General features: G+C 41.0%; 1 protein-coding gene across 5 annotated transcripts in view; it reads left to right on the top strand.

Moving 5' to 3' along the window:
• Positions 1 to 23,105, top strand: part of LOC130355561 (cohesin subunit SA-2-like) — a 192,291-nt gene that overhangs the window by 128,082 nt on the left and 41,104 nt on the right. For 4 of the 5 annotated variants that reach the window (XR_008888580.1, XM_056555846.1, XM_056555843.1 and 1 more), the window contains 16 exons: positions 2,492 to 2,615; positions 3,582 to 3,680; positions 3,894 to 3,973; positions 5,286 to 5,393; positions 6,753 to 6,858; positions 8,016 to 8,133; positions 8,345 to 8,448; positions 8,857 to 8,949; positions 9,854 to 9,943; positions 16,508 to 16,714; positions 17,197 to 17,270; positions 18,318 to 18,405; positions 19,223 to 19,303; positions 21,086 to 21,178; positions 21,588 to 21,732; positions 22,414 to 22,559. Coding sequence is in view for 4 of the 5 variants with exons in the window: in XM_056555846.1 (XP_056411821.1) it covers positions 2,492 to 2,615; positions 3,582 to 3,680; positions 3,894 to 3,973; positions 5,286 to 5,393; positions 6,753 to 6,858; positions 8,016 to 8,133; positions 8,345 to 8,448; positions 8,857 to 8,949; positions 9,854 to 9,943; positions 16,508 to 16,714; positions 17,197 to 17,270; positions 18,318 to 18,405; positions 19,223 to 19,303; positions 21,086 to 21,178; positions 21,588 to 21,732; positions 22,414 to 22,559 (1,756 nt within the window). In the remaining variant the exon portion in view is untranslated. The remainder of the gene's footprint in view (positions 1 to 2,491; positions 2,616 to 3,581; positions 3,681 to 3,893; positions 3,974 to 5,285; positions 5,394 to 6,752; positions 6,859 to 8,015; positions 8,134 to 8,344; positions 8,449 to 8,856; positions 8,950 to 9,853; positions 9,944 to 16,507; positions 16,715 to 17,196; positions 17,271 to 18,317; positions 18,406 to 19,222; positions 19,304 to 21,085; positions 21,179 to 21,587; positions 21,733 to 22,413; positions 22,560 to 23,105) is intronic. The other variant, XM_056555844.1, reaches the window with a different exon arrangement.

The following is a 23,105-nucleotide window of genomic DNA, read 5'->3' as shown; positions in this document are numbered from 1 at the left end:
ACCACCAAAATTGTGTTCAATGGGGTCCAAACTGATGGAAACAGATGCCACTAAATAGCATCGGTTTGCATCCGTTAATAGAATGGTCCATTTAGGAGGTAATAACGGACAACATCTTGACGGGGGACAACGCCGTGTGAAAGTAGCCTTTCTTGTGTTACGGTTTTCTTTATCATATTAGAAAATCTTTGTTTTGCTTATGTTTATGGCTTATTCATGTTATATGTGATTTTGTTTTGGACTCCTGCTGACAAGTACTTTATACTGAGGTTTCTTAAAAGCAGATTATACATAAACTGATGCCATTAAAAATACACATTGTCCAACAAAAACATGCTCTCATACAGCTACATTGATGAAAAAATGAAAAAGTTATGGCTCTTAAAAGACACGCATTCCGAAGGCCAAACTAGACAATAGAATGATTGATGCTTTTAGTGCCGAGTTCCCCCTAGAGCAACATTTCCATAAGCAGGTCCTTGATACAATTTATAGAAAGGCTTACATTGAAGTTTATATCTCCAATGGCACAAGCTGGGTATGACATATTAAGCACTGAAGTGACAAATTGCAATTTTCACCTCGCACAATCTGATTCACATTAAGTTCTGGAAAACACCTCTGGGTGTTGGGTTAAAATGCTAACTATATTTCTAGATAATTTCTAAAAGGGTCGTACTTTCCATAATGGGGTCATTTCCCCAGGAGTTCCCACTGTATGTGCGACATAGGACCCTAAAACATTCCAGCAAAATCTGTACTAAAATTGTACTCCATAACTTCCAAATGGCTGTATGGTGTTTATTTTCCTGTATTTCAAGTTGTGAGCTTAAAGGACATATCATTATAAAGAATGTAAATTTTACTCTTCATGGACCAATGCTAAAAACTTTCCTCATATACCCATAGGGTAAAGATGTTCTGGGGTGTAGTTTCCAAAATGTAGGCACTTTTCAGGGGTACCTTAGTGCTTCTTAAAATATGTAAAGCCTGAAAACCATTCCAGCAAAATCTGTGCTAAGAATTCAAAATTGCACTCCTTCCCTTCTGAGCCCTGGCTTGTGCCCAAACAGCTAGCATGTCAAAAGTTATGATCAGTCAGGGTCTGGGTATTCAGCCCCCCACCGATTATTAGAACGAGCCAAGAGAAGAGCACAGCTGTGTACTTCACTCCCATGCTCGCTGCAATGTCAATCCAGATGCACAAGACAGGCTCCATCATAAGTCTATGAAACAGTCTCCTTCAATTTGATGGAGAATGCAGCAAGCTGGGAAGTGAACCGCATAGCTTGGCGATTTTAACGACCAGCCGGGGATCAGAACACCCTGACCCGGCCTCTGTGACATGTTAAATATATACTGGTCCCGGTCAAAATAGGTTTTGGAAATTGTAACTTTTCTTGAAAGTTTACAAGCCTTCCAACATCCTAAAAAAAAAGTTATAGAATGTTTACCGAATGACGGCATGTCAACATAAAATTTGAACCCCCCCCCCCACACACACACAAATTATGCTCTGTTTCAACATCCTAGATTTTAGGGTTTACAGAAAAAGGTCCAAAAGAGAGAAAATATCCGGTAAGAGAGAAAATATTCTGTAAGTGTGGATGAAAATGCCTTGTTGATGTCAGGAGAGTGGGCAGACTGGTTTGAAATGACAGAAAGGCAACACTAACACAAATAACCACGTTACAACCAATGTTTACAGGCTGTATGCCTTTTATGGGCCTTGCTTTGAACTGTGCCCCACACAGTCATGCTGGAACACAAAAGAGCCAACCCCGAACAGAATCCACAAAGTTGGTAGTGTGCAGTTATTCGATATGTTTTGGGATACTAAAGCATTAAGATTTCCATTAATTGGGACTAATGGGCCTAGTCCAACCCCTGTAAAACAACCACATAGCATTAACCCTTTTGACCCAAACTTTAAGTTGTCATAATGCAGTGAGGCAGGAAACCTTCTCTTGGCATTTGCCAAATGAGACTGACAGATAGAGAAGCATCATTTGTCACTCCACCAAACATGTATCACTGGTACAGAGTCCAGTGGCTGGGTGCTTTGCACCACTCCATTAAAAAGGTGGATTTGACATTGTGGTTGTGATGACTTACACCCAGTTGCTTGACCATAGAAACCCATTCCATAAAGCTTCTGGTGCACAATAATTGTACTGACTTTAATATCCAAGGAAGGTTGAAAATCTGCAGTTATTGAGCCAGCAAAACGTTGCTGAGTTATATGCACTTTGATGGAGATTTATCAAAACCTTTGAAGAGGAAAAGTTGACTAGTTGCCCATAGCAACCAATCAGATTACATTTTTAATTTTTAAGAAGGTCTCTGAAAAATGAAAAAACAATCTGATTAGTGGCTATGGGCAACCGACTAACTTTTCCTCTGATTGTGATAAATTTCCCCCTATGTGCTAGTGACCATGTTTTGTAACTTTGTCAAGATTTTTTTTAACTATTTTTTTTTCTTTTTATAGAGATGTTGTTTCTGAGATAAGAGCATTATGTATAGAAGAAATTGGTGTGTGGATGAAAATGTACCCGCATATGTACTTGAATGACAGTTACTTAAAGTATGTTGGTTGGATGCTTCATGATAAGGTAGGTTTAGAATTAATTGTTGTGTCTGTAAGTGCACTTATGCTTTGTACCTGCTGTATTTTTCTCACTTTTTGCTCTTTCCAGTTATGAAATAATGGACCAAGTTTACTGTGCATGATGAGCGCTGTCTGTTTATACTTAAAGGGGTACTCTGGTGGAAAACATTTTTTTAAATCAACTGGTGCCAGAAAGTTAAACAGATTTGTAAATAACTTAATCTTAATCCTTCCAGTACTTTTTAGCAGCTGTATGCTACAGAGGAAATTATTTTCTTTTTGAATTTCTTTTTTGTCTTGTCCACAGTGCTCTCTGCTGACACCTGATGCCCGTATCAGGAACTGTCCAGAGCAGGAGAAAATCCTCATAGCAAACCTATTCTACTCTGTGCAGTTCCTGACACGGACAGAGGTTTCAGCAGAGAGCACTGTGGACAAGACAAAAAAGAAATTCAAAAACCAAAGAATTTCCTCTATAGCATACAGCTGCTAATAAGTACAGGAAGTAATTTACAAATCTGTTTAACTTTCTGGCACCAGTTCATTGAAAAATAAAGTTTTCCTCCGGAGTACCCCTTTAATGCAGAATGTATTCTGTGCTTCGTATGTATGCTGAATTATATTTTATTTTAGCTGTATTCGCCAGACTGCACTTTAACCGTAAGTTGAATCAGATTTTCAGCTGCAGCAATACATGTTCATATTTGCATTGTTATAATACTGTACACATATCATTCCTCATGTAGGTTATATATATATTTGTTCTCTAATATTAGGGAGTGTAAGTGTAAAAACATTCTATATATGAATTGCAAGAAAGTAACATGCTAAAAAAATTACTCTATAGCTTAGAATCAATTATTAACCTCTTCCTGACTGCATCTGTTTTTTCTTTTTCTAATTTTTCTTTTCTTTTCTTTGCAAGTCAAATAAACAGTTTTTTCACTAAATTAGGTGTGGTTATATTTAGGTCCCAGAGGTACGTCTAAGAAGTCTAATTGCTCTGCAGGGTCTTTATGAGAAAAAGGATTTGGTTTCCAGTATGGATCTCTTTTCAACGAGATTTAAGGTAAATCTGTTTTTGTTATTCACAGGACCTGACAATAATCCAAACAGCTAACAAACCTTATTCTCAAATCATGTGTGTGTTTTTCTATATTGGGTGTTAAGGGTGTCATTATTACTTTTATTCTCTAGGTTTTTCTCTCACTTTCACTAATATTCTATTGTGTGGTAATTATGTTTAACATCCAAGTTTTTCTATTTTTTTATTTTATTCTAGGATCGCATTATATCAATGACCTTGGATAAGGATCATGAAGTCTCTGTTCAAGCAATGAGGCTCCTTGTTTATATGTTAAGGTATACATTTTACATCAGTATATGCTTTTTTTCATTTTTCATTCGTTAATGGGAGTTACATAGGAGACACATAGTCTTAATAAAAGCTGTATACTTTATTCAACTTATATATAACTGATATGTAAATATGCATATGTGAGAGGTCCTTTGAATAGACTGTTACGTTTGACATATATATGTCTTGATAGGAGCTGTGTACATGGAATAGTAGGATTTTTATATGCTAGACTTACAATCAATAAATATTACATTTATGTATATTCAAGTGTGATGTAGAAGATAAATATTGTTTTAAGTAGTTTTTTACAATAATGTGAGAAATTATCCTCCAGCCAGACTTGTCAAGCAGAAATCAATTAACATAATGCCTAATGAATTACAATAAGAACAAAAAGCATAACATTGCCCAGCATATAAAAGCCATTGCAAAGCTACCAAGGGTCCACTCATTCTCATCATCTATGGAAGAACCATTTATTAGAATTTTAGTGACATTTTACCCAACCTGACTTTTCAGCTCCACATCTTGGTCTAGGTCAGAGTTTGCAAAGCAGTGGTTTTCCAAAACTGCAGGTTAGCCAAGTGAGTTAATAAGTAGAACATTACCCCTTCTCAATCTTTACTGGTTTATTAGTTCTTTTTCAGGAACACTTTGACCCTGATTTATAAAAATGTGTGAGAGAAAAACTGGATACATTTTGCCCCAGGCAGCCAATCATAGCATAGCTTCCCTACCTTAACAAGCTCTGGTAAAGTGAAAGCTGAGCTGTGATTGGTTAATGTGGTCAACATCTGTCTATTTTTTCTCTCATACATTTTGAATAATCAGGGCCAATGATTGTTGTATTCAGGTTTTAATTTTAAATATGTGATTGGTCACTAGAGGGCAGGCTAGGATTCCTTTTTTTGCTGAATAAATGTCAGTGTTGGCATTTCAGAAAAACAAAATTCCAGCTACTTCCTCGACTTGGTTGTAAAATATGCCAGTAAAATGTGAACTATTCTGTGTATTGTTAATAGTAACTGAATCATCTTAATTAACAAAAATACTGGATGGATGGATTTAAAAACTGAAGTAAATATTGTATTATATTTAAATGTATTTGTGTCTGTTTTGCCTCATTTACATCACAATCGCTCTGTACCAGAGATGGGTTTATCTGAGTGGTACTGCTAGCAAGCAGCGTAAGAGACTTGAAGTCTTTGGAACAATCACTTGGATTGTACAAACTGCATAATGAATTTATTGGTCTTTGTTGTGACAAATTCAAATTGGATCTCAGCTAATAGAAGAAGCTTTATATTCTTGCAGGAATTGTGAAGATTTGTTTACCACTGAGGAGTGTGAAACCTTGTACCAGTTTGTATATGCCTCTCACAGGCCGCTTGCTGCAGCAGCTGGAGAATTTTTATACATAAGGTAATTGAAATAATCATCTGTACCAAATTCTTAAGGGCTATTGAAATTTAAAGAGTCGGGAACCAACAGGAAATCTTAATGATTACAAAGTGTGTGTCTATTGTTTTCATATTAAGTATATGTCTGTGGACACTTGAGAGAAGTCTAATTTACAATGTGTTATTTTGCACTACTGTTACATCCAGTTTTAATAAACAGATTTTACTAGCATAGTATGTGATGGGATATTGCTAGGATTGCAAAACGTTCTTACTAACTAGACCCCACAATCCTTTTAAAGAGGGCTCCTTAAAATAGTTTTATTGTACAATAGGGAACTTATAGGGACACTCCATCCTAATAAGTTATAAGATGTGTGATCGAGGGGGTCTGGCCGCTGGGACCCCCGTTTTCTCCAGTGCAGCACCCCAGTCATCCGGTGCATGTAACGAACTCCGCTCTGTGCCGGATGACGGGCAACCACAACCATCACGCCCCCTCCATTCATGTCCATGGGAGGAGGCATGACAGCTATGCATTAGCTGTCACGCCCCCTCCCATAGACATGAATGGAGGGGGCATGGCATAGTATCACGAACACTCCAAACTTCCATGTCCCGAAAGCCGTGATGCTGGCCCGGAGATCGTGGGGGGTTCCAGCGGCCGGAACCCCTGCGATCAGACCATTTATCACCTATCCTTTGGATAGGGGATAAGATGTCTAGGGGCAGAGTACCCCTTTAAGTGATATTCACGCTGGCAACTCAGAAGTACTTATTGTATTTGGCCTGTATTTTAGAACTAAAAGTAGGAGTGTACCTGACAATAAGATAGATAGGCAGCAATCACGGCTCTAATTTGAAATTTTGAAGTTTTAACTTTGAGCCGGTGAGAGACTCCTGTTTTTCTTGCCATTATTTGCACTTGTTTTTTTCTTCTAAGCACCACCTATGCTTAAATTACGTATAAATACACCTCTCTCTGCATTAGCTCATATATGTCCAAGATTTTCTGTTTTTTGGACCCACTATCTACTGACTAAAAATGGAACAATTTCTTTATGTGAACCTAAGCTTAGATAGTTATCATAATTTTTAAGTTAGTTGGCCATTATAATATTTTTTTAGTTTAGAATCTATTCTACAGTGTATTACAGGTGTATTAAGCATATGGGAAACTCAGAAACTTTTCCTCTAGACAGGTTTTGAAATACCTCCCCCATTAAGAAAATCTGTTCAAAACTGTGCTACCAAGATTACTGTTATGCATACAGAATGTATAAAATGCTGGTGATTGCACATGATATTCAGGCTCTAGACTATATTATTTAGCATTTGCTCAAACACTGTATTTTTTTTTCATATATATAATCGTTAATAGACATTTGGGCACAGCAACAGAACGAATAAACGCACAGAAAACAGAAAATCCAGAGCACAAAAAAGGACAGTTGAAAAAGCTGTTAGATTTCTTCTTAGAAAGCAAGGTATGATTATCAAAAACATCATAAGGGTTATAAAGATGATTGATAATGAAGATAATCATTGACTAATGAATGTACTAATAATAAAACATAGTAACGTTTTTGTATTATGCACCAAAAATGTAAAGAACTTTAGAGAAAGAAACCTCATTATGTGCTTTCCGTTGTGATATAGAGCAAGTACCTCTTCTTAGAAATATTAAGCTTTATCTCTACATCAATCATTTCTCTGTACTACAGAAAACTCTAAAACATGAACAGTCTATTTCTGCTACTGTTTTAAGTTCATTCTTGTAATGAAAATTGGGTAAGTATTTAAATGTTAAAGGAGAACTCCAGAATACAAAAATTGTCCTCCATACTGCCGGCAGTATAAAAATAAATAGATACATACCTTTCTTCGCTCCCAGTTGCCTCCGGTAACCCACTCCGGTCTCCGCCGCAATCCTCTTCCTGGTTGCTGGTGGTCAGCGAGTAATACTGCACTCAGCCAATCACCGGCCGCAGCGAAGTCCCGACTTGGCCCGCGATAGGCCGAGCGGCAGTGCGACATCTTCGGCCCCGGCAGTTTAAATGGAAAAAAGAAAGAAAGTAAAGAATTGCTTCACATACCAGAAAGAATGAATAAAAGCAATCAAAAAGTCCCATCAAAACAAAAATTACTGATAAAAACTACAGATCATGGCACCAAAATAGCCATTATACAGTACAGCCCATATACAAAACAAAATAAAACTGTTACAGGGATCAGAAAAGGACAGTCTTAAGCATACTCATTTTCTAACAAACAAAAAATAGAATTTTTTAAACGTAGTAAAAACAAAAAATATAATTTTTTAAACGTAGTAAAGTAAAACAAAACCTATGTAAATTGGGTATTGTTGTTATTGTATAGACCTAAAGAATAAAGTTAATGTGTCATTTTAACAGAAAAGTACACTGCATAGAAACAACATACACCCCCCCCCCCTCCCCTGCAAAAAAAAAAAAGCTGCAAAATTGTTTTTTATTTCCAGTTTTGCCCTAAAATAATTTTTTGGGGGGTCTTTGAGTGATGTCATTACAAAGTACAATTGGTCCTGCATAAAACAAACCTTCATATGGCTCATTATCAGCATGTGATAATGTACTTTTTAATTAAATTCCTTATATTTTCCTAGTTACATGACCATGTGACGTACCTTGTTGACAGCCTCTGGGATTGTACACCTGGATTTTTAAAAGACTGGCAGTGTATGACATCCATCCTTTTGGAAGATGCCGCGGAAAATAGAGTTGGTAAGCTCACACATCCAAAGCGCAATGCCCCCACTTTCATGGTTAACAACTCATGATCGCAGCGGGTCTCAGGAGTGAGACCCAAGGGTTTTTATGGAGACTGGGTTGCAATACCCACTTCTTCAATCCTATTTGATCAGTGGGGGGCAATCTTCACAAATCAAACATGGATTTATTTTTTGCATCTGAAAATGGTTTAATTGACTTTCAGGTTTGAGCACAGTTCAGGAAAACCTGCTGGTAGAACTCATGTTGGCATCTGTCAGACAAGCAGTTGAAGGCCATCCTCCTGTGGGGAGAGGAGCAGCCAAGAAGGTGTGTTCATTCCCTTCGCTAATCACAAGGAACACCTTTTATTGTCTTATTCTAATAGACTCATCTAACCTGTACATTCTACATATATATATATATATATATATATATATATATATATATATATATCAGTGTCACTCTTAACAATTGCTGCTTCTGTTTCTCTGTAGTTAGTATATTCCCCATGATTTCCCTGGATACAAACAGCTGCAAGGCCATAGCTATAAGCCTATTTATAGTGCATATTTTCTTCAAGCCTGTACACAATTATGCTTTTATCAGTAGGATCGTGTTTCTACCCTTACTGTATGTGTTAAACTTCATACATTCTCGTCATATTAAAGATGTTCTAATGTTATTGTACAGTTAAACTTTATAAACTGCATTCTCAATAATGTTGTTTTATGCAAGGTTCTCTCAGCCAAAGAGAAGAAGATGCAACTGGAAGACAGAGAAAGAATTACTGAACACTTTGCCGAAACCCTTCCCTTGATGTTGGCAAAGGTACAATAAGAGATGACCAGTGTACTTTCTTCTACGCTGTATCACTTCTGTACCATTTTTTTAAAATATATTCTTTCTGTCAGTAACTAGAAACTTTAAAGGGGTTATCCAGGAAAAAACTTTTTTTTATATATATCAACTGGCTCCGGAAAGTTAAACAGATTTGTAAATTACTTCGATTAAAAAATCTTAATCCTTTCAGAACTTATGAGCTTCTGAAGTTAAGGTTGTTCTTTTCTGTCTAAGTGCTCTCTGATGACACGTGTCTCGGGAACCGCCCAGTTTAGAAGAAATTTGCTATGGGGATTTGCTTCTAAACTGGGCGGTTCCCGAGACACGTGTCATCAGAGAGCACTTAGACAGAAAAGAACAACCTTAACTTCAGAAGCTCATGAGTACTGAAAGGATTAAGATTTTTTAATAGAAGTAATTTACAAATCTGTTTAACTTTATAGAGCCAGTTGATATATAAAAAAAAAAGTTTTTTCCTGGATAACCCCTTTAATTGTTCATGTCAAGAACATTTCCATTCACTGCCAACACACTAGATATCTGAGAGAATTTAAATGGAAAGGCCCCATTGCCACTTCGGAAATTCTGCTTGCAGCTGCCTCCTCCGGATTCTGCCCTTAATGTCCACGCACATTCACTACAGCACAGTTATGGGACTTTTCCAGCAGATTCCACTGGAAGATTGAAATGTTCAGTCTTCCAGCAGAAACAAATTCCTTCTCAAAAGTTGCATGACTAAACTTCTGATGTGTGAAATGTGCATCAGAATTCTATTGAAATCAATGGGAGGCTGGTGCAAATGGAATTAGTAAGTCTTATTATTGGAAAACTAAAACTTGTGTTATTACAATATAGTATTTAGCATTCAGTTGTCTCTTTATTTCTTGCACAGTGTTCAACGAGTCCTGATAAAGTCATAAACCTTCTGCAAATCCCTCAGTATTTTGATGTAAATGTATATTTTGAAGCCCGAATGGAAAAAGTAAGTAATTCATTACTCACCAGTTTGCTTACAAACTGTCCAATTTACCATTTCCGACCAACTAGTATAAGGAGATTTTTTAACACTTACCGTAAAATCTCTTTCTCGAAGGATCCATTGGGGGACACAGACCGTGGGTGTATCTTGCTGTCTCTATGAGGTGTGACACTATGGTAATAAAATAAGTCAGCTTCTCCCAGCAGGATATACCTGCCTTCAGGCTCTGAGCTAGTCAGTTTAAGTTCCAGAGCAATAGGAGGAGACCAATAGGTCAAAGAAAGACCCAAAAACTGTCCGAAAACCAGAAGAAAAAACATAACTGAACACACCCTCGGACAGAGAACCAAAGGAAAAAAAAACAAAAAGGGCGGGAGCTGTGTCCCCCAAAGGATCCTTCGAGAAAGAGATTTTACGGTAAGTGTTAAAAAATCTCCTTTTCTTTATCGGCTCCATTGGGGGACACAGACCATGGGACGTACCAAAGCCGTCCCTTGGGTGGGCAAATAAGTAATCAGGCAGACGGTCGGTCCACTGCCGCCTGCAACACTTTACGGCCCAGACTAGCATCAGCCGATGCGAAAGTATGAACTCGGTAAAAACCTTGAGAAAGTATGCAAAGACAACCAAGTAGCCGCCTTGCGAATCAGCGAGGCCGAGGCTCTATTCTGGAGAGCCCAAGATGCCCCAACAGAACGTGTGGAATGAGCCACAACCCTGAAAGGAGGAATCTGCTCCTTACAGCGAAGGCTTCCGAAATGGCAGACCGGATCCACCGAGAAATGTTGGCCTTGGAAGCAAGTTCTCCCTTGCGACGACCTTCCGTAAGGACGAAAAAGGAATCACACTGACGAAACGAAGAAGTAATGGAGAGATAAGACCGAACAGCTTGAACTACGTCCAGCTTGTGTAGTAAGCGCTCCTTAGCATGAGAAGGAACCGAACAAAGGGACAGGAGGACAATGTCCTCATTGAGATGAATGGCCGAGACCACCTTAGGTAAAAATGAAGTATCTGGCCGAAAAACGACCTTGTTCAGGTGGATCACCAGAAACGGAGAACAGCAGGAAAAAGCTGCCAATTCAGACACCCTCCGGATGGAGGTGATAGCCACAAGAAACGCCACTTTTCAAGAAAGGAAAAGGGGCTCAAAGGGTGCACCCTGGAGGGCAATCAGAACCAAATTCAAGTCCCAAGAGGGAGAAGGTGACCGATAAGGAGAAACAGCGTGCGCCACTCCTCGCAGGAAGGACAGGACATGAGGATTAGAAGCCAGGGGCCGCTGGAAAAGAAGAGTAAGGGCCGAAACCTGACCTTTAAGAGAACTGAGAGACAACCCCAGTTCCAACCCGACTGCAAAAAGGAGAGAAGTCGGGGGACCGAGAAGGTCACCGGAGAGAAGTCCTGAGCTTTACACCAACGAAAATAAGACCGCCAAGTACGGTGGTAAATTCTTGCGGAGGAGGGCTTACGAGCCTTGAGCATGGTGTGAAAGACTGGGGAAGAGAACCCGCAGGCCCTCAAAACCGCGGTCTCAACCGCCACGCCGTCAAATACAGCGACTTTAAATTGGGGTGGCAAAGAGGACCCTGAGAGAGTAGGTCCGGGTGGGGCGGAAGGCGCAGAGGAGCGTCGTCCAGGAGCTTGACTACGTCGGCGTACCATGACCTTCGGGGCCCATCTGGAGCTACCAGAATGGCGGAGACGTCCTCTGCCTCGAGCTTCCACAGCACCCTGGGAAGGAGCGGAAGAGGAGGGAACAGATAAGGTAGGGTGAACCCCGCCTTAGGAATCACTAGGGCGTCCACGGCCAAAGCCTGAGGGTCCCGGACTTGGACACAAACGGAACAATTTTCCGATTGTGCCAAAACGCGAAGAGATCCGTGTCCAGAATGCCCCAGAGGCCACAGAGCTGCGTGAAGACCTCCGGATGAAGAGACCACTCGCCAGGGCGGGCGAGGACCGACTGAGGAAGTCCGCTACTCAGTTGAGCACTCCCGGAATGTGAATTGCCGAAAAGGCCGGAACCTTGTTCTCCGCCCAGGTGAGAATCTTGGTCACCTCGGCCATGGCTGGCGAGCTGCGAGTGCCGCCTTATCGATTTATGTACACCACGGCCGTGGCATTGTCCGACTGAACACGGACAGGACAGGACTGATGACGTGACTCCCAATGAAGAAGACAAAGAAGAATCGCCCGTAATTCCAATATGTTTATCGGAAGAAGGGTCTCCGGAGGAGACCAGAGTCCCTGAACCGTCCAATCCCTGAACACGCCGCCCCTGCCCAACAGGCTGGCATCCGCTGTAACAACCTGCCAGTGAAGGGGAAGAAAGGAGTGAAGCCATCAGAGCAGAGACTGACGGACCCTGAGAGGGAGAACAATCTGACGATCGAGGGACAGAGGAGACCTGTTCCATCAAGAGAGAATCGCCAGTTGCCACTATCCGACCCAGGACTTCCATACAAGTGCGGATGGAGACTGATACCAAAGGGACTGGTCCAAAGGGAGCGGACCCCCGCCCGAAGCGCAAGACGTTTGTCCGGCGGAAGACAAATTCGGGCAGAGGCCGGGTCGAATCGATTCCCAGAACGGTTAGAGACTGGGTAGGACGGAGGGCTGACATGTCCCGGTTGACCATCCACCCGAAGTGAATCAGAGTGTGGAGAGTGACGTCCAGATTCTCCATAGTCTGGGCTCTGGTTGGAGCCTTGATGAGAAGGTCGTCCAGATAGGGTATCACCGAGATACCACTCGACCATAACAAGCCCATCACTGGCGCAAGGATCTTGTAAAGACCCAAGGAGCCGTGGCTAGACCAAAGGGGAGGGCTACGAATTGAAAATGCCCCTCCGGAACCGCAAGCAGAGGTACAGATGATGGCCCGGAAATATTGGCACATGGAGGTAGGCATCCCTGATGTCCACCGATGAAGGAGCTCCCCATGTTTCAGGGACGCCACCACTGAGTGGAGAGATTCCATTCGGAAGTGGCGGATGAGAAGGAGACGGTTGAGACGCTAGAGGTCGAGGATTGGTCGCACAGAACCGTCCTTCTTGGGGACCACAAAAAGATTTGAATAGAAACCCCGGGGCGGGAACGATAACCCCCTGGAGAAGCAGAGACTGAGGAGCCGCCTGAAATTGCTTCGCCAGAGGAGGAGACGGGGGGGGGGGGGGGGGGATCCGGGATCGAAAAAAGCAATCCTTCGAAGGGAGGCGACTTTGATCCGGTAACCGTTGGACACCAAGTCCCTGACCCAAGGGTCCTGAATGTGTGAGGTCCAGATGTCTCGGAAAAAACAAGAGACGACCTACCACCCGAAAAGAAACCACGGGTGGGGGCCTCACTTCATGCAGAAGTGGGCTTGCGGTTGCCCGGTTGGAGTCCGACTTCCAAGACGGGCATGCCCGGAACGGGGGAGCCTTCTTGTCCCGCGAGGGCGCCTGCCAAGACCCTTTACTGGGGCCAGAGGTCCGAAATGACCGAAAGGAAAAGGACTTCCTTTGGGAAGTAGGGCGAGCCTTAGTTTGAGGTAACAAGTAACTCTTACCTCCCATTGTCTCAGAGATAATCTCATCAAGGCGTTTGCCAAAAAGACGGCCGCCTGTAAGGGGAAGCTCAGTGAGAGACCTTTTGGAAGCGGCATCCGCATTCCAAGCTTTAAGCCACATAGAGCGGCGGAGAGCCGCTAGATGACCCACAGCAAAGGCAGAACAACGGGCTGACTGCATGGAAGCTGCGCACAGAAAGTCCCCAGCTTGGCGCATTGGAGAGCCAGAGCAGATAGATCCTCTGGGGGGGGGGGGATCCCGCTAAGATATCCTGATGGAGCTTTTGGCACCACTCCAACAGGGCCTTGGACACCCATGTCGAAGCGAAGATGGGAATAAGAGAAGAGCTAGCTGCTTCAGAAGCAAACTTCGCTAAAGATTCTACCTTCTTGTCCGCGAGATCCATGAAGGCAGCGGCATCTGCCAGAGGCAATGTAGTCGCCTTAGAGATCCGGGAGATTGGTGGATCCACAAAGGGAGGGGAAGCCACCTTAGCGACAAGGTCCCTGTCAAATGGATAACGTTCTTGAATTGTCTTGATTCCCGGGAATCTCATGTCTGGATGTTTCCATGTGGAATCCAGAATGTCATCAAAGTCAGCGAGAGAGCTGAACCTTTTAGGTGCTGGCTTAGTACGATGAAAGGATACTTCTGGATTGACATCAGGAGATCCTGGGTCCTCCAAGGGAAAGGTGTCTCTCATGGCTGTCACCAATGAGTTCACCATAGCAATTGAGTCCGAGCGTTCCTCTGGGTCAGATGCCGGTTCGGAAGCCTCGTCCACTAGTTCACCAGGGGAATGTGAATGAGTAGAGGCAGTCTTGTAGGGGGGCGATCCAGACCGGGTACGTGGCTCTGGCGTGGCAGAGAATGTCCTCTAGAGGAGCGACATTTGTACCCAGATGATAGGGAGGGGCAGGACCCGCGAGGGGAACGCCCATGTCTATCCAAAGACTCAATGGAAGAGTCAGACAAGGCACCCCTAGCACGCTTGTGAGAGCGTGAGGTACGAGGGGACGAAGAGCTGGCCCTCTCAGAGGTCCTGCGCCGGGATGACCCCATCAAAGCGGACACCATTTCGCGGGAGGCCTCAGCCACCGAACGGGAGACTTGGGACAAGTCAGCCATACACTGGGTCAGGGAAGAAACCCAGGCTGGAGGAGCGGCTGAACCCACCGGGACCAAAGGGGCATCAGGGGGCACCACGATTTCTGGGGGAGCAGAGGAGCAGGCAGAGCAAGCAGGCTCAGCGGAGCCAGGCATCTTGGTATTACAGTGCTCACAGGTATAGTAAGTCACTAAATTCCCAGGTTTCTGTTTAGAGGGATGAAGAGCCCTGGGTATGGACATAATAGGGTAAAAAGGAGAAGACAGACACTTTCTCACCCAGATCTGTGTCCCATGTCAGCTGCAGAGAGGAGAAATTGCTCAGTGCAGCTAGCTAGACTCATAAGGCCAGCCAATAGGGAGGGAGGGGCATGCCTGGAGCAAGGCACGATATAACTGACCCCTAAACACAGAAAATCAAGCCCAAGGTGCTGATTGGGCGCTGCTTCGCGCCTCTGAGAGCTCCCCCCGGTCAGTGGGCGGAGCTACAAGCATCGAGGAAGAAGTGTCATGGCGCCCGTTCCTTGTCCCGAGCGCCCATCTGACTGTATATGCGCTCGGGGGAAACGGAGCGGGCGGCCAGAGTGCTGGCAGCCTCTGCCGGCTAAATGAAAGTAAAACTGAGCTCATAACAGCGCCGCGGCTGCAGCCGCATATAAGGCGCCAAGTAGTGTCCAAAATACACACACCACACACACACAATAAAGGAATTTGTGTAATATATGCCCCCTTAGTGTAACTGCTCCCCCCCCCCCCCCCCCCCCGCAAATGCAGCCCCTGTTAAAAAAGCCCCAAAAACTGAGGTGGGCCAAAACAGGGGGTCTCCAGAGGTTGCTAGGCTGTACCTGTGCAAAAAAGGTACTTACCTCAGTCAGAAGAACTTACCTAATGGAGTCTTCAGTGAAGTCTTCAGCCAGCTTATGATCCCTGCATCACGCCTTGCTGCTATGCGCGAGCGAGGTGAGCAGAGACATAGGGGGACCCGGACCCATGAGGTACCACCCAGGCGCTGACCGTTGGCGAGGGGGGGGGGTAACAGTGCATATATATGCAATGTCTCTGTCCCCTTACTCGCAATGGGGAAACAGGGAACTGCAGTCCCTGAGTCCCCACCTGAAAACAGAAAGAAAAAGGAATAAAAAACTAACACGTCCCTATACTAGGAAAACAAAAAACAAAATACCTGGTCTGGATAGCCCAGACCAGTCCACCTCCTTCAGACACTAAGCTTAAACTGACTAGCTCAGAGCCTGAAGGCGGGTATATCCTGCTGGGAGGAGCTGACTTTTTTTTATTACCATAGTGTCACATCTCCTAGAGACAGCAAGATACACCCACGGTCTGTGTCCCCCAATGGAGCCGATAGAGAAAAATAGATTTTACTCACTTGACCATCCAGTTCATTGGATACTAGTTATTTAACATAGCCAGTGTTTTGTTGTAGATACAGGACATGCAGTATACTTGTATGTCGCTGCTTCTTGGTTTTTATCGCACAGTGATGTACATGTATGCCACAGTGTACAGTGAGGTTTTTGAAGTGAGCAGAAGAAATGTCCAGTTCGGGCCGAAACATTGTGTCCGTTGTGTTTGTACCCCCTTACTCTCTCAGCAGCCCCCCCCTGCAGCTCAGACAGGAAACAAGCCCAGCGTGTGTACTTTTTTGCTTACTCAGCAGGATTTTCAAAGCATGTTTATGGGGGTCCGATTTTATAACAAATCAGCTGGGATACCTTGTGGAGTCATAGTGAGCTTGTATATATAACTTATTTAAGTTTTCTTTTTACTACTTAGGGCTGGATATCTTCTTTAATGTTAAAAGAAAGTAAAAAAAAAAAGATAGATTTTTCACTGTGAAATTCAACCATTTACACAAATAAAATAACTGATTTTAATTTGATTTCAGTACTTAGAGGCCTTGTTGAAGCAGATGAAAAGCATCACTATGAGTCATTCAGACCCAGAGGTTCTTGAAGCCTGTTCAAAAGCATACAGCAGCCTCAGTAATGAAAACCAGACCATCCAGAACTGTCAGGTCAGTCATTCCAAAAAAGAATTGATCAAGCATCTCGTGGACTCCTACAGTCATATGCTGGATGACGTTCTCCACAAGGTGAGTCATTGTATTATGTATCCATTGGACTTGGCTCTTTGGTAATCTGAATGAAACTTTCCCTAGCTTTTCCATTAGCACGCTTTTCAAATGGCTTAACATATCCTACTTTGGTATTGTAATTGTATGTACCAACACATTTTACCTCAAGTGAAGACTTGGATATCATTTCAGTGAAATTACCCTGAAGCAATTGTTCTGTTCATTGTCTAGCAAACACTGTAACAGTTCTTTTATTGTTTAATATGCAAGTTCTATTTTTCATGGTACATAGTTATACATTAGAAACAGCAATGTTAAGCTTGTAAAGTTTGTTTTGTTTTATACAATACATTTATGGCACCCATAGTTTCTTGATTACAAACATTCTTACCTTAGTGGATCATGTATGGACTATTTTCCATGTGACGGTCATACCACATATTTTTTTGATTTTTGTTATTCATAGTTTGCCCAAATTAACCATTTAATTTTTCTTTTAGGGAGATAAGCCTTTGACTGCAGAAGATCTGCATGCAATGTCCTGCATGCTAAGGAGACTTGCAGCTTTTCACAAGTGAGACAGTTAACCCTTAACAACATAAGATTGGTTATTTGGGCATCAGTTTTTATGTTAGTTAAAAAAAAAATACATTTACCATCCTTACTCCCTGCCACTACCAGTATCATGAAGCTACGTGTCTCTTCAGGAACATGATGTCATAGGCCTGCTCAGCCAATCAATGGCAATCAATGACACCGCTAAGCTGGCCTATGATGTCACGTCCTCAAACCTGGAAGCGCCATGCAGCAGGAACCAGAGCTCTATTATACCAGTGGTGGGGAAGCGAGGAATGCAAGTGTATTATTTACTTATTTCAGTTACCACCTTTCAGAGTAGAAGAAAAAATAAAATTAAGCTTTAACAAAGCTCTTTTTTAAATTGCATGTATTGCTTTAGTGCCTAAAACGGGATTTGATTTTAATGTTATAAAATTTTGGATGTATAAAAAAGTAATAACTTGAATTGACTTGTATAGAATGTCGTAACATAGCCTTTCAGTGTTCAATACCCTTATTGAACAACAGATAAAAATTTTAGTTTTAGTTTTAGTGAAGAACTTTCATCTTCACAATTTGAATAGCAAACAAACAATCCAGTCTACCTTGTAAGAGGAAAATATATTTATCCTGACCTCAGAAGGGAACAAGACAATTTTCTGTAAATCTATCTTGTTGGTCAATAATATTGGTAGATTGGCACTTTTGTATAGAAGTGGGGAGTTAGGACCTTAGGACCAAGTTATGAATAAATGATGGTTCCAAAGCCTACGTCTAACCCTTCTAAAATCTGTTGATTTATTTATTTATTTTTTTATTGCAGGAGGGTACTTATTGTCAAATATTCTTAAACTGGTGTTTTTTTTTTTTTTATTTTTTTTATCTGATCCATTGTTAATTAAATATTTTACATTTTTCAGTACAAAAGTTGAACAAAAAGCACTTAACACACCTCATGACTACACCTCATGACTTCTTATATCCTGGACAGTTGTTAACTTGTACTACCCTGAAACCTATACCTATAATTTCTTTTGTTGATCTCCAAATATGTCATTTACAGTGCTCACAACCTCAGTCAGTGGGATCTGTATCAGAAGACCTCTGAACTTCTTACGTTTGATATGCAACGACAAAGCTTGCCAGCTGAGGTAAGAATGGAAAGTCTAATGGCAATACAGTTTTACTTTTTCCTTTATGTGTCATGCAACATATAACAAACAAAGTAATTGGATAGTTGAAGCAGAATTTTGTCTGCATGGCAGTCATCTACATAATCTTGTACTGTAACCTGTATTTCTACTCCTATGTCCTATTTCTCTAGTTAATGATCAGTAGCAGAACAGAAAGGTAACCTGGAACATATTTGATATATAAATTGAGTTTTAGTCTTTATGTACCATTGAAATTACAATTTTCTGCATCATTTTGACAGAATCTATCTTTCTTAACTTACTACATGCTAAGTGAAAGAAAAGGCAAGTAGATCTTTTCTGACTAGGACAGATGACCCACCCGGTGAAAGGGGTAAAGTTATGGCCTAGCTTTAGGATGTTATTACATTATGAATGGTGATGTTCAAACTTCAGGGACCCCCATATATCTTAAGGGAAGTACAATAGTACTGAGTACTTGCAATATACAGTGAGCCTGTGTTGAAATTCCCTATGGGAATGCAGCTTTGAAGGCTGTAAAAAAATAAAAAAAATTAAATAAAAATAAGAAAAGAGCCACAATGGTCAGCTAGCTCTGTGCCTCTTTCACTTTGAGTATTAATGGGGTTCCTGGTAGTTGGACCCCTGCCAATTAGGAATTAATGGCAAATGGCATTTCTGCTATTGGTAGTGGTACTCCATTAAATACAGTAAGCCAGGAATGTTCTTTAAAAAAAAAAAAAAATTGATGATGCTTTCTTTTACTCAGTATTAAAAATTATTGTTTTAAAAGTATATCACCTTTTTTGTCTAGCTTGTGCTGCCTGCTTTCAAGTGCATGTATTATGGCATACTTTGGCAGCTGTTGCCTGTTTTAGAAGATCCACATACACAGGTAATTTTATATTCTATTTTATTTGTATGTCACATGCTTCTCCATGTTCAGCCATCTTATTGGCAAGATCAATGTCCAAAGTGTACAGAAGGACAGGGAAGAAATGGTGTGGGATATTATATATATCAAGTAGGAATGTGAACAACATAACTTAACTAGTAAATTAATTGTCTTTTATCAAGTAAATGGAGGTTGGGAGAAGAAAATTAGGGTCTGGTTCGGCACTCACTCATGCCTTCTTCGGGCCCAACAATGAACAAGAGTTGGCATCCTAAGAGACAACCCCATGCTGAAGTAGCTTCACCACTACAGCGCGGGGACGTCTTGCAGGACGCCAACTTTTGTTTATTGTTGGACCGTAACCGTGCAACCGAGGTAGCTTAAAAAATATCCAGCAGTATCGCTCGTACAGACCCTAATTTTCATCTCACAACCTCCATTTACCCTACTTATCCGAAACCTAAGGGTAGGGGGACAGGGTTTTCCAGCTGCAAACTAATGTTTAACTCTTTGGTGACCTCCACCATAAATGTACCTGGCTGAACATTTTGTATCACAGTATATTTATAGTACATACTTTTTATAGAATGTATACAGTTTATTGCATTTTAGCATTTTTTATAGGATAACCTAAAAAATAAAAAATAGCCCTGGGCATCATTGTTTAAGTTTTGTAGGCAGGTTGGACCATTATTTGCAGCTGCATTATTTGTATTTCATGCATTTCAACCCTTTTTCTGCTGCTCCGCATTTTGCTTTTCTACCTAAAACAGAGGGTATGTCCCTTATCTGGAGACTGACAGAACCATAGACTATAAAGCTACCAGTCACAATGTGAATGCATTTCACACTATGTATACATGTATACTGGGACAACAGAGGATCCAGACATTCATCAAATTGTTATTTAAAAGTTTGCTTTATGCTCACAAGCCACTAACATATTTAGCCCAATATTCTTCCCCTGCACATTTTAGCTACATCTACTGTATGTGTTCTCCACATGTCTTAGAGATGATAATAATGATGATGAAAATATCAAAAGAAATCCACAATGATGCTAAATGAACAAGGTGCTGATGTGCTGAGAAGCCTGCAAGATCAATCCAGTACACTAAAATAAGTAGATAGTAATGTAACTGATCACTAAGGCAAATGCTAGTATAAACAAAAATGATAGTATAACAGCTAGGAAAACACAGGCAACTTTTGAATCCAGAAGATTAGAGTAGGTTGAGTTAGGTAACTTGGGCAGAGCAGCAATCCTATGAATGATTGATAGATAGCAAAAGCTTGAGAGCAGCAATCCTATATCTAATAGTAGAGGCAGGGTAATGGCAATCCAATGGCCGATAGAGGCAGAAAAGCAGCAATCCTATAGCTGAGGCGTGAGAGCAGCAAGTCTATGGCTGATAGAAGAGGCAGGAGAACAGCAATCCAATGTCTGATAGCAAAGGCAGGAGAGTGTCAATCCTATGGGTGATAGCAGTAGCAGGCTGTACACTGCAGTAAACCTGTGATCGTAGCCCTGTCTCCTCTTCCTCTGTTCTGTCTCATTGTCTCTGTTACTAAAGATGGATTAAACCTAACAACCAGAAGTGAACAGCAAGTTCAGTGGAAGAGAGACCCCTAGGGGGTTACATTTTACACATAGCAAACAGCAAAGTAGATCACACATTGGATATTTCCCACATATACTTTTGAATGGGCATAAGCTGCATGAGTAGTTCTTAACTATTAAAGTTTAATAATTGATTTATATTTTTTGCTCCAAATCTATAGAATGAGCTTGACTTCTATGTAACTCCGGTCAAAAACTTTTGTCAGCTGTGCAGGAAGTACTTGAGTCATAAAAACCAGTCTGTAAGAGAGCAGGTGAGTAATACCTAAATGATTTACCAGTCTTTATACACTTTTATTCATTCCAAATGACACTCATTAAAGGATTGAAATGTAAGTGTTTGCAGCCTTGACCTATAACAATTGCATAGGGCAGAAAGAATGGTGAGTATAATAAACACTGTCATTAAGACAGTATTCATAATGACATATGTAGACATCATACTCCTGTTTTCACAATGCATTATTGCTATTGTGATAGCAGTGGGGTGCACTAATCTAGCTAGGGTTTGTAGACGCAGGGGGGAATTACAGAGGCTCCCCCACAAACTTTGTTAGCTTACATATATAAAGTATTAAAGGCCTTTTTGGCTAAAATAAGAAATCAATTTTATATTCTGTGATTTTTTAACATGTACCTTTAATGCAGACTCTTTTTTTTCAGGCATTCCTTTCCCTATGTGACTTACTTATGTTACTACATAATAGAGGAGGCAGGATGCTTTGCTGTGTTGATTCAGTACTGGAGTCAGAGCTGCTCTTCTTTGTCCGTCAGCATGTTTTCCAGAGCGAGGAAGAGAAAGGCAAAGGTATTTTTTTTAGAATAACATTATGTTTATAGATATATATAGTTATAAAAATAAAATAAAAACAAGGGCAGAACACCATCACTGCCTTCCAAACAGAATGTAGCTAACAGTGGTCACAATGTAGTGTTGGCATTTGCCTCCCTATAACAGTGTCAGCCATTTAGTTTTTATGTAAATGTCACTTTTGTTCTTTGGATGCTATATATATATATACACGCTGTATGCTGAGCCCCACCTGATGTATTTAGCACTGTGACCACATGGGAACAGGTCGATTTAAACTACTATGGTTTGATGTGAAAAGCTGTTCCAGACACTTTTCTTGTTCTGTGATATTAAAATAAGTATTCAAAGGATGAATCTCTAAACTTTCTGTAGCTCAAGTCTTTGTCGTCTTTTTAGTTTATGTAAAGAGAGACAGATTTGTTAGGTTTTAAGATTTTTGGCCCTTGTTCTCACAGTTAAGAAGCCTGTTTTTAGAAATTGTGTATCAAGGGTTATTGAGGCTAAAAATGTCAGATCCGTGCCAGCAGCTGTACACACAATAAGGCTAGTATCATCTAAAGTTGGATGCACTACTACTGTTTTTTTTTGGATACAGTTGAAAATGTCATGTAAATATTGATTGTTCAGTGTTAATGTTCCATTGTAGAGAAGCTAACCAGCCTTTATTATTTTCAGATGCAGTTGTGTCCGAGACCAATGAGGACATGACCCTGGTTATTTTACATAGGAAGAGAATGTTGCTGGCAGTTTATTGCAAGCTGATAGCTTCCAGTGTAGTTGAAATGTCTGCAGTAGCAGAGATTTATAAGCAGTATATGAAGGTAAATGACAACCATATATCCAGCATTTTTCTTACTAAACTATACTATACTTTTTAGTTTAGATTGCATTGCACATTCTTCATTAGAAAACTGAATGAACCCTATGCTATATGATCTGCAAATGTAAAATACTGTATCTTTGTCATATTCCATGATTTGATTAATACTGTTTTTGGTTATTTTTCTGTTTACTTTTGCTTATGCAGGGGAGAACAAAAATCATTGCTGCTTGCTGCTGGCAAATCCTATTTTGCACTACTTTCAGGGTTCTGTCAATCTGCAGCGTTTTTTTTTTGTTGAAATAAAATCGCTACATAAAATTCGGTTGATCTGCACTGCATTTGTTGGGTTAATATAAAATTATTACATTATTTAACGTGCACAGCAAATGCCATAAAAATAAATAAAACATTTTATTTGTTAATTCTCCCTCAATAAAAAGGAAAGGAAAATTATTAAAATGTCACATATACCCAAAAATGGTACCACTAAAACATAAACAGTTGGTCCTAAAACATAAACTTATCCTTAAAAAAACAAGCCCTA

This window comes from Hyla sarda, chromosome 2 (genome assembly GCF_029499605.1).
Source record: "Hyla sarda isolate aHylSar1 chromosome 2, aHylSar1.hap1, whole genome shotgun sequence".
NCBI classification, from domain to species: domain Eukaryota; kingdom Metazoa; phylum Chordata; class Amphibia; order Anura; family Hylidae; genus Hyla; species Hyla sarda.
The sequence above is the reverse complement of the archived record's forward strand: the minus strand, read 5'-3'. Positions and strand labels throughout refer to the sequence as shown.